This window comes from Vespa velutina, chromosome 13 (genome assembly GCF_912470025.1).
Source record: "Vespa velutina chromosome 13, iVesVel2.1, whole genome shotgun sequence".
Taxonomy (NCBI): Eukaryota; Metazoa; Arthropoda; class Insecta; order Hymenoptera; family Vespidae; genus Vespa; species Vespa velutina.
Window position 1 is genome coordinate 5174932 of NC_062200.1, and position 12245 is coordinate 5187176.

The window sequence follows — 12245 nt, forward strand, 5'->3', positions numbered from 1 at the left end:
TCCTTCTCTCTGAGAAAACAAAAGTCAAAAGTAAACCAAAGGACCAAGCCAAATGTCGGAATATACGCATGCTTCTACGTACTCGCTAAATATCAACGCAAACCAATATAAACTTCTTTATTTACTCTTCCGATTAACTCTCGTTTCGATCCAAATCAGTCTGAATGAACAATCGAATTGGAATGTCATTATTTTCTATAGTCCATTGACTCGCAATGTGTAAAAAATAATAAAGATCTCATACGAATAACAACGATTCGTAAAATTACTTAATGTTTTTTGTTTACATCGAAATATACCACGTGTGAATCCAAAAGACGACACGACGAATCTAACAATAAGAAAAGTATTTCGACGGGACGACAAAAGAAGGCACAAAGTTTAAGTTTAAGTTTCAAAGTTCTTTCGAGATACGAGTATCGATACGGACCGTTAAGATGTCCGATTGCTGTTCTTTGGAAATCTCTTAGAGCAAGAAAAAGGAACTTTTCTAAAAGTACGTTCATTGGTATTACATGTAACAATGGTACCGTACGTACTTAAGTAAAATGTACGTGTATCAATGAGCTCAAAATTGTTAAGTAAAGAATGAAAAACTTCTAGCGAGCTTATTTACGACCAGGGAAGTACAAAGATATAAATTCCATATCGAACAAGAAAGTTGAAATTCGTCCTACAATCATTCTTTTTTCTGCTTCTATATGAAACATCTACAAGCATTCCTCCTCCTTCTCTCCCCACAAAGATATATTATTACTATCACCATATTCTATCATAATATAATTATTATATTACTATATTATTATATAATAGTATTATTATTGTTATTATTACTATTAAATATCAACTCGAATAAATTCAAGACTATTTCTGTTCTCATTTTCCAAAGCTCTTTCATAAAGATGTCTCTTACAACACAAAGATCTTACAACATAAAAGTACAACCTTACATAGATCTTACAACACAAAAAGTACAACCAAATACAGGAAGCATACCGAATCATATTTAATTATAAAAACAAATTTCGAGATATCTTATTATTTTTGAGAATCAATCTATTCACGTTCGTAACATTTTATATTTTTAAATAAAAAAAGAGAAATATATATATATATATATGTAAAGAAAGTATACTTTCTTCAACCTTCTGTCCTTTGTTATTTACAAATCAAATTCTTTTGTGACCTACAAATCGAGCCGTTAAGATTTGGAAGAGAAACGGGTAGTATGAAAGATAACATAGAAGAGAAAGGTAACACAAGAGCTAATAAGAAAATTTATAAAAGATATTAAATAAAATTTAAACAGCGTAAACAATAAACGTAAATTGTCGTTTCTTTGTTCACAGGTAAGATTAATTAACAATTAAACATTAATTGACAAATAAAGATTTATACCTTTGTTCATAGAGAAACTGATTTTCGTTTATCACTTCACCTTACCTATTCGAGATATTATATATATATATATATATATATATATATATATATATATATATATACTCATCATTCGTCGATTGAAATGAAACTATTAAAATATTTATTATGCTTTTCAGAATTGTGCGAAATAAAAATTTCTGTTAAATATTATAAATTTTTTATTTATATTCATTATATCAAATGAAATTTAAAATCATAATATTTGTCTTAATAATATTACGTTAAGAAAAAAATAAAAAAATAATAATAAATCAATATATAAAAGACAAAAGATGAATTTAATTATGTAACAAAATTCGAAATAAATTTTTTACTTTCGAAAACCTATTACATTTATCTGTTCGGAAAAAATGAAAAAATGTAAAAGAGAAAAGAACTTAAATAACCATATGAAAAGAATACGAAGTTGGTAGATATTACCTATCTATGACAAGTCCGCCTCGAAGATGGTGCCTTCTCTGTGATCTCGATGAGATTTTAATTCAACTTCGGTCGTTAATCTCGCTCGGACGAAAACGGAATTAATTAAAGCTGCTTAAACGACCGGCTGGGACGGGGCAATTATTGGATTTACAACGCTATCGCTATCGCTGAGAAGATATAGGATGAAGAGAAGGAGGAGAGAGAAGTAGGAGGAGAAAGAGGAAGGTGGGTAGGGTAACAGGGAAAGGGTTAAACCAATACATCGATGAATCCTACCTACAAACTTATCCTCGTTCGACGATAATAGTCTACTGTCATCCATATAATACACAAACCTAATCTCTCTAACTCATACTTATTATCTTTGATTTAATATATCTAACAATCAAATCGATTGTTACGGTAGTAACATATAAACTGATATATACTATTAATGTCATCGATCGTTTATATAATAACAATAATGAATTATAATGTATTATTACGATATAAGTGCCGTAAAGTTAAATGAACAAATAAATTTTAACATAATTTAAAATTAATAACTTACAACAATATGCAAATTTATTAATCGTGGTACTTTCATGAAACTTTAGGAGGAAAATTAGATTTCGGTTGATAAATTAGAATTAGAAGTTGATCAAAACGATTATACACAACTTGCGCATATTTCAAGCGGACCTATACCTCGGATTCGTGTATCTCGATTCCAACGAAATTGATTTTCTACAAAAAGTTGTAGTTGGGCTATCTTCGAATGGCCGAGTCCACGATATAGCCTAATACAAAATGGTCTGAAGAAGTAAAGGAAGAAGAAAGAAAGAAAGAAAGAAAGAAAGGAAGGTTTCGGATTTTACCTGCATTCCTCGCTAAATTTCCGATGAACTCGATCTAGAGACAGAAGCTAAGAGGGGAACGAAGAGCAAAAGATCCAGAAGAAAGTTAAAAGACAAAAAGAGAGAGAGAGAAAGAGAGAGAGAGGAACAGGAAACGGATCAGAGTGCACGTTATTCGTGGCCAATCATCGTCACCCCTTTTCACCATTCTTTTACTATCCTCTCTCTCTCTCTCTCTCTCTCTCTCTCTCTCTCTCTCTCTCTCTCTTTCTCCTCCCCTGGATCGACATTTTCTGGAAAAAGCACAGGGACGTTCGAAGAACTTGGCAAGAAGGAGAACCAATCACCCCACCACTTTCTCGTTTCTCTTCCTTGCCTAGTTCCTTCGACGTTTATAGCATTCTTTAAATCTACGATTACCTTTGCTTCTTTGCACGAGTCCCTATTTATTCGATTGCTGGACGACTTACATTGCCTCTTTCTTTCTCGTTAAAGCCCGATAACTATGCTACGAAGGTGCTATGAAAAGAAAATAAGGATATAAGGTATGTCAAGAGTTCTTTCCAGAGAAAAATTTTCTCCATGGTAAATTTCCTTAAATTCGTTTCATTCGAATCTTTATTTTCATATCAAACGACAAAACGATAAATCAAATGGATCCTTTCTCAATAGAGTTGAATAGAAAGAATTTATAATAATTCAATGATAAGAACGAAGAAAGTTATGTTAATCGAGGATATCTATGCGTTATCACGAAATTTTTCAATCGAAAGAATCCTTTAAAAAGATGCTCTTCCATGAAACACCAATAGAATGATTTTTAATGAATATTCATAGTCATATTTTATCAATCGTTTAACCATGACCCTTCGACGATTCTCTCTTCGTCACTTTTTATTCTACTTCTTCTTCCTTCTCTTTTTAAATAATTAACGAAACGATCATGAATGTTAGACCTTTATCCTCACGTTAACACGCTACACATTTTTTCCTTTTTCTCTCTTCTCTCTCTTCTCTCTCTCTCTCTCTCTCTTTCTCTCTCTCTCTCTTTTCTTTTCTCAAGCTTTTAAGCACGCCACGTACTTGGCTCTACCGCACGATAATGGGCTACGCTTTTTAAAGTACTATAATACACTACCATTATCGTTTTGCAACCAGTTTCTATCGTCCACTAGGGCAAATTCTTACCTAGTAATTTTCGTCCTAGTATAGCTGAATACGAATGAAATAATAAAGGAAAAAATTTGTTACTTTCACGAGAAGAAGGAGAACATCTCGATTCCGAAGAAACGTTTCAATTGACGAAAACAATGAAGCTTACGTTTCTTTTCTTTTAATTAAAAGATTCATTTTCATTTATGTCTGACCTGTCATTGTCCAAGAGTTGATATCACTTAACGAACTTTGTTAACTAATCATTTTTATCGTCCAGAAAATTTATCCTTCTTAAAAATATTGAACGTATTGAAAAGTAAGAATCAAATCATTGCACTATCGTTATTAAAATACTTTATAGTGATGATTAGATTTTTTTATTTTTTTATTTTTTATTTATTATTTAATTATCATTAATTATAATATATTTGTAAAGATTTTTATAAAACTTATATATTCGATAAATCCTATCGTAATCCGTGGAAACATAATATCGATCGATATTTATCGAAAATTGAGACTATAATAAGAAAGAGAATAAACAGGTTGAACTCGGTTTATAATACTAATGAATTCGATCGATTATAATTGAAGAAAGAGAGAAATATAGAATGCAAAAAAGAAATAAGCGTAAAATCTCTCTCTCTTTTTCTCTCTCTCTCTCTCTCTCTCTCTCTCTCTGTCTGTCTATATCTAACTATTTATTTATCTATCTATTTATCTGTCTTTCTAACTCTCATTGACAAAGAGAAGTCCAAAAGAAAGTTGAACGGAGATTCGCGAATTTTATGCAGAAACGATAAAATCGCAAGAGAAAACTCGAAGAGAAGCGTCGGTCGAACGAACGGTAGAAACGCCAGAGATTCTTTAATACTCTGAAATACTGGGATTCCTCGTTTTAAGAAAGAGAGAAAAGGGGGAGAGCGAGGACAATTTTCGATCGTACTTTTAGGCAAATGAAAGTTGGAAAGAAGAGAAAAAAGGAAAGGAATGCGAAGGAAAAATTGCGAGAAGTTAAAAAGGTGGCTGCTTTTCTACGGTCGATCTTCGAGTGACAGAAGGGTCGTAAAAGTACGAATATCGATGAATAGGGAGGATAGGAGAGACACCTCAGGTGTAAAACTGAAGGAGAATACGCCGTAAATGAAAGAGCGGATATCATTAGAAAATCAATAAAAAAAAAAAAAAAGAAAATTAAATAATTTGAAACTTACTAATTATTTACGATAACATAAAAAAAAAAATGTGTAAAAGTGAAAAAAATGGCGATACTTAAACTCTTTCTTCTTGATAAAATGACAATGTATTTTAAAAATGTTTCTGTTATTATGACATAAATTCTTATCATATCGTAACGATATATAAATAGATACATACAATAATAAATTGAAAGTGTTTTATTTACATAATCATCGATTTTGTGTATTTTCCTTTTATGTTTTTTCTTATTCATTATCTCCGATAAAATGAAACAAAATGAATATTTACAAAACAAAATCTCGAATGTTATTCTAATCAAGATTTTGATACCTACAAATTATTCTTGTCTTTAAAATACTTTCTTTCCTTTCTGACCCTCGCAAAAATATACGAACGACGCGAGTAAAGTGGCCCCATCCGGTATTGCACATAGGGGAGAGTTCTCCTAAATCCCGGGCAACGTTTTAAAAGTTATAAATAACAGCACCGCGAGTGGTAGGACGAACCGTGCTTTCTCCGAGCTTCCGCGTTGTGAGCTTTTCCACGTTGGGTGTCGCTTATCGCACGGTGAGCTTACAAATCTTAGACGATAACTTCTTGAAAACGAGCAAGGATACTTCGAATTTAATGGTTTTCGAACTACCAGGAAACCTATTCTCGTTTTTATTTAATATTTCTTTTATCTTTTTATTATATAAACTCTATAAAGAATACAAATTTTCATTATTCATACAATAAAAAAAAAAAATATATATATATATATATATTAATATAATCGATCGATAAAAATTAAGCTTAATGAATATTATTCGTTCAACAAATAGAAATATAGTTTGTTAAAATTTATCGTTCAAACATTTCAGTTATGTTCGAAACACGCTTTTAAAGCGAATGAATCCTTTAAGAGGTGGAATAAAGAAAAAAGGAAAAAAACAAAAAATATAAAAGAAAGATAAAAAAGATAAAACTACAATGACAATTTTGACGTCATCGTCACTTGATATATATCTATATATTAAAAAACAATCCAAGAAAAGAAGGGTGAAAGATTCACGCGGGCTGCACTGTTGAAAATACGTCGAGCACACTCCTGCGGCATTCCGGATAAAGGGCGTGGCAGTTTTCGCCCGCTACCTGCTTGCCCAGCCGCTCGGCTGCCCTGTACTCTCGATCCCCGTACTCATCGTACTCCTCCTCGGTACTCGACGGCCTGCAAAATCCACAAAAATTCTTCACCGTCCAACAACGGCGTTCTTTCTTTGAAAAAATTATGAAAGCCAACGCATGTCACCGCCAACACCACCACCACCATTACCACTACTACTGTCCCAACTACGAACAAAAGCAAAAGAGAGTAGGATGGACGTAGTTCTCTTTTTTTAATTCATTTTCACCTTTTCCTCCTATTTCTCCTCTTTCTCCTCCTCCTCCTTCTTTTCTCCCATCTCTCGAATTCCTCTTTTTATCTCTTTCATTTTACCCAGAAGTTTTCTTGAATTTTCGAAAATCTGTAGCACAGCTAGACTACGCGATCGATAAGTAAGGTCGCTGCTTTCCCGAGTTGGGATATATCTTAAACTACACGCCCACGATAGCGTTTCACGTTTCTTCAAAATTTTTTCTCTCTTATTTATTGCAGTTATTTTGTATATAAATTCGAGATTTTAGAAAATTGATGTAAAAACATCTCTTTGCTCGATAATAATAGTAAGACTATCTTGAATAAGACAAAAATTACTACTACAAGCGACTTACTTATAAAGACAAATATATGTGTGTGTGTGTGTATGTGTATATTTGTTTTTATTATAGTATATTTTTGATATGTATCTCACCGCCAGCATTATTCTTTTGCTCGAGTATATACCTACGTATTTCATAAATGAGGATTTATGTAGAAGCTCTGAGTGCGTTAAATTTACTCTGATAATAATGATAAAATGGTTTGTATGTGGATGGTACCGAAAACGTATTTAGATATATATATAATACATGTGTAGTATCCGAATTCTGCTCTTGTATTTCGTACGTTCTTCGAATGGTCAATGAAATAATAAGATTATCTAATCTTATCCTGAAAATTCGAATTTTGGCCGTACGGAGAAAGCCGACTTATACCATGAAACTAAAGGAGATAAATATAGTATATACAAATTGCGTAAATTTGTCGTGTATGCTAATGTTATTAACTTCTCTGAGCGGACCGTTGGCATTAGAGATTTTCTCAAGTATACTCCTAGCATAATTGTACCGCAAAGGGATGATTTAGAAGTGGGACAGTGACTCGATGGTTAATGCTACGACAGTTTGTAGAACGAAACGAAATTACACGGATACTGTAATTGTACTATTTCTCAATTTTAATTGAGAAATAAATAAAATTTCACATTGCACAAAAGCAATGCTGTCTATTTATCAAAGTATTTAAATTAGGCAGAAACAATGAAAAGAATAAAAATACAATAAAAACACAGATTAATTATAGGAACAAAAAGAAAATGATAATATTTAATTACTTACTTAAAAAATAGTTGCATCAATTGACCAAATAATCCGTGATGTGCATCAAAGGGTACGTGAGCTATTTCGCAAATGGCTCTTAACAAACAAGCTTTTCCACCAAATCCATAAATGGTTGCAGCCTTTTCAAGAATTTTATAAATACTCCATCTGCTTCTGGTATTTCTGGTATAGTAAACTCCAGGCTCAGTGAAATCTGTACTATTTATTGGCAGTGCATATATTATTTTGATAAAAACTCCAACGATTACGCTTTCGCTATCTAATTGCAATGGTGTTCCTAGGCCAAAGATCAACTGTTTAAAGAAGAGAAATGAATCATAGAAATTAGAAATAAATTTCGATAGTCGAAAATATAATTAATTTAAGATAGACTAATTGTAACCTTTGCATGGTTACAACGATGAAAATTACTATCGTGTTAGGCAATTCCAGCAAATATGCAGTAAGGATTTATTATTTCACCGTTGAAAATAAAGTATCGGTCTATCGGAGTTTCGGGTGTATTTTCTCGACCAATCCAGAGGAAAGCCACCGTCCAGATACTCTCGAAACGATCCAATGCGGAAATTCGCGGTTTTATCGGAAATTCATACACGGACGACGGCGCACATCGTAGTAGTACACGAGCCTCCTACGGAAATTGGACGAACTACAAACGATCGTCTGAAAATCATGGATGTTGGACGACGATTGTCACGGTCTATGCGTAGAAAGAAGATCAAATTTTATTTACGATTCGATTAGAAGTTAAGGGATTATATTCTGATCGTAATAATGTAACGATATCATTTTTCTTTATCGACGATAATCCTTTCTATCTTAATTGATATACACTTATGTACATTTAAAACTTGTAATATTATAGTATCGAAAGATATTTTCGAATAACAAAAAAATTAATACTCTTATTCCTTTTTAATATCTTTATCTTTATTCTCAATATAAGATGCCGTTTTATATTTAGCTACATATTCATCCAAAGGAATTCTTCAAAGAACGAAGGTATAATAAATCCTTTGCAGGTAGAAACGATCGACATATCTATCTATTTCTCCCTTTCCATACTTTCCTTTTCCGGTCGTTGCAGGTAGAAGAAATAGGCTATATCGATTTCGCGTTCGAACGACCAACTCGACCGACTCGACCAACGTAAAAACGCTTTTCACAAGTCTCGCGTACAAAAAGCTTTTCGCGAATCTCGTTAAACTGTCCTATCCAGACGCGAACATGATTCTCCGTGAAAATTCGTGGTGGTTTTTATCGAAAATTCATAGGAACTAAAGGTAACGTGCCTTTCGTTACGTCTTCGTAAATAAATATATCAAATATATATTATATATTGATATAAAAAAAAAAGATTCTTTCCAATCGTTTCTCGAACCATTTTTAAATTTCGAGTTTTTTTATACTTTCAAAGAGATAAAGAAAAAAATCAAGCGAATGATTGAAACTAGACAGTATGTGATTTACTGTGCCTAACTATTCTAGAATTAGATGCATAATTAGACGTCTACCATGATGCACTTGTTCGTCTTATGTTTACGTGCACTACCTCTTACCACCAAACTTCCTTGTCAACGCTCGATTACACTTCCCCCATCTCATGCGATATAGAATAGAATAGAATTCAACGATGAGCTGGAGTAATCATTGCATCATGTCTCCTCTATTCGAACGATCTAATTATGTACGTGATTGGATTCCCGATAATTAGACGCAAATCGAATGTATCCGTATTTCATACGCAATCCCTTCCTGTTTACATTCTGCAACGATAAACCTTGTTATAAAAGTTATTATTTGTTATGAACGGAGATATTAATTATCGAAAATAACAAGAGTTTATTCGGAATTTTATTTTATAATCTAACGTAACTCATTGTGTTTCTTTTATATTTTGATTTATTGCATTAAGTTAGCTAATAAACAATGTCAAAATTTTTTATAGAATTTGTAGTTTTTTATCAAATACTGTGTCGATTGTTTAAATGTAAAAACATTGAAAATATCAGCATTGCTTATTTGTCAATGCAATATTTTTTATAAGCCTGATAATTAGGATGCATAACAATAACGCGAACACACCGACAACAATGAAATAACTACGACGACAACATAACACGACATTAATCTCACAATATTCCTTGCGATACTTTTAAGCTACCCTAATTACCATCAACGTTGCCGTTAATGTTCCACCACTTTATTTTTAAGAAAGTCCGGTACAGGACGTCTTAAAAGAGAGTAATTACAGTTTCTCTTATAGAACCTTACTTTAAAAAGTGCCTCGAATATGCCTAGATATCTATCTACACAAAATGACTCGAGTCCGTCCATTTTTATTCCCTTCGTTTCGCTTTAACCATGTAAAAATAATATTTTCTCTCTCTCTCTCTCTCTCTCTCTCTCTCTCTCTCTCTCTCTCGTACGATAAGTCAATTTTTTTCTGTAAATAACGTTTCCATATATATTTCTATTACAACGAGATAATACAATATTATTTCAGAACAAATTATTGAGATAGAAATATCACAAAAATGTAAACTTTTCCTCCGAGAATTAATCAAACAATAAACATATACATATCTCGACTACATGCGAAATAATGGTAACAGTATAAAAGAAAATTTTTGTCTTCTTCAAAATTATTTATATTATATATATATATATATATATATATATATATATATATATATATATGTGTGTGGATTTGAAGGTTCCAGGGATAGTTAGTTATATACGTGTATGTATGAGATAAGCCTATCGATAATTAGACAAAAGATGAAAGATAAAGTTAGTTAGACAAAAGATAATTAAACAAAGTTAATAGCTGTGTGTAAAAATTCATGAGATAAGTAAATCTATCAGTCGAACAAAAAGGTGGAAGATTCTAGAATTGGTTGGTATATATGTACATGTATTGGATAAACCTATCGATAGTTAAACAAGGAACGAAAGACTTCAGAATTAATTAACTGTACGTATGCATGCATAAGATAAGTAAATTTATCGATAGTCAAAAAAAAGAAGGAAGGTTCTAGCATTTAGTTAACTGTGTGTATAAGATAAATCGGCCGACAGTCTATTCTTTGTGAATTGCGTTATTTACGAGAAAAAGAGAAGGGATTGAGATATTGAGAAAGTGAAAGTGAGATGGAAATGCAGCGTAAATAAGATAACCAACGAAACAAGGAATAAGACAGAAGATCAATAAGAGTTACCGAATATGTATGTATGAATGCAAATGGGGATGAGAAAGACTCTAAGATTTACATGATCGGAAAAGAACAACGTAAAAGACAGATTTGAATAGACTCAGTGAAGTATAACAACGACAACCTTGAGTAGACACAGTGAAGTATAACAACAACAATCTTGAGTAGACCCAATGAGAAGTAACGATGAAAGTCTTGAGTAGACCCAATGAGGAGTTACAACGAAAGTCTTGAGTAGACCAAGCGAGGTATAACGACGAAAATCCTGAGTGGACTAACCAAGAGTAATAAATAAAGCCTTGAGTAAATCAAGGAAAGAGAAAAGAGTTGTAGCATTTAAATTGTAATATTTTAAATATAATAGTTGTATTAATAAAGTACAAAAATATTCCATATATATACATATATATTACATTAAATTATTGATTGACGGGGAGGCGTATTTTCATTAAATCAATTTCTAAATGTTATTAAACTATTTAAAATCAGGAAAAAAGAAAAAACCAAGAAAGGTAGAAGAAAAGGAAGATAGCTTTTTCGATCAAATGAAAACGTACCAAAAGAGTTGGGGGTATTTGTGGACCGGGAAAGATCAGGGCTCTCTTTTCCCTCGATGAGATTGTCATATCGTTGATCTTCGCTGTTCCTCGAAGACCATCCTTCATATCGTCGATTCGCTGATAAGAATGTTCAGATTGCCAAAATAACAGAAAAAACAGCACAATTCTCTTCGCAGTTGACATTCTAGACTCGGATCTACCTTCTTAGCGATCTAACTTGCTGATCGAACGGAGAGGTTTACGAAAAACGAAAAGAGAGAGAGAGAGAGAGAGAGAGAGAGAGAGAGAGAGAGAGAAAGAAAAAAAAGAGGGAGAATAAGAAGCAACGAACAAAAGAAGTGGAAGAGTGCTCTCGAACTGGATTCTTTCCAGACATCTGTAAAGTTCTCTCGCTGCCGGGCGTTTACATCGTTCTACAAACCGCGATGATCCGTCAAAGAAGCTACCTGCTTAAACTACCTCGTCGAATCAATTAAATGAAACGTTGTAACGCTTACATGGTTCATTCACGAGTCGTTGCGCCTAAAACGGGATCGAGATCTATCGAATATTTATATTTTCTTATCTACTTTGCATCTCTCTTATTTCCTTCTTCATCCTTAAGTAAATCCATAAAGTTGATAATGTCATATTTGTCGAACAAACGTGTTGAGATATTTTACAAAAGGTAGATAATAACATCGTTACTCGTAGAGTTCGTAGAAAACCGGTGGAATAATTTTTTTTTCTTTTTTTCTTTTTCTTTATTTTACCATTTAAGTCTGATAATTATACTAATACGAGCTCGTGTGGTTTGTGGTTTCTTGCAGAGAGGTTTATTCGTCCAATTAGACAGCATAATTCTGTTCTCGTGCATTCGTCGAGCGGTTTCTTATTTATTTATCTTTTTGTTC

At 32.5% G+C, this 12245-nt stretch overlaps 1 protein-coding gene across 1 annotated transcript; it reads right to left on the reverse strand.

The window, feature by feature from the left end:
• Positions 1-5853: 5853 nt before the first annotated feature.
• LOC124953657 lies at positions 5854-11632 on the reverse strand. The gene is made up of 3 exons (XM_047505362.1): positions 11350-11632; positions 7575-7870; positions 5854-6264 (listed from the first exon to the last, which is right to left on the reverse strand). Exons 1-3 carry the CDS (start codon positions 11533-11535, stop codon positions 6105-6107), a joined length of 642 nt encoding a protein of 213 aa, XP_047361318.1. The 5' UTR covers positions 11536-11632; the 3' UTR covers positions 5854-6104.
• Between the last annotated feature and the right edge of the window lie 613 nt (positions 11633-12245).

What these genes read in the sequence shown, in the direction of transcription:
- LOC124953657 (XM_047505362.1), bottom strand. Translation starts at nt 11,535, where the DNA reads ATGTCAACTGCGAAGAGAATTGTGCTGTTTTTTCTGTTATTTTGGCAA. An exon ending in AAATACCCCCAACTCTTTTG is followed by an intron (nt 7,871 to 11,349) that starts GTACGTTTTCAT and finishes TTCTTTAAACAG; the next exon opens with TTGATCTTTGGCCTAGGAAC. An exon ending in TTGATGCAACTATTTTTTAA is followed by an intron (nt 6,265 to 7,574) that starts GTAAGTAATTAA and finishes TGGATTTTGCAG; the next exon opens with GCCGTCGAGTACCGAGGAGG.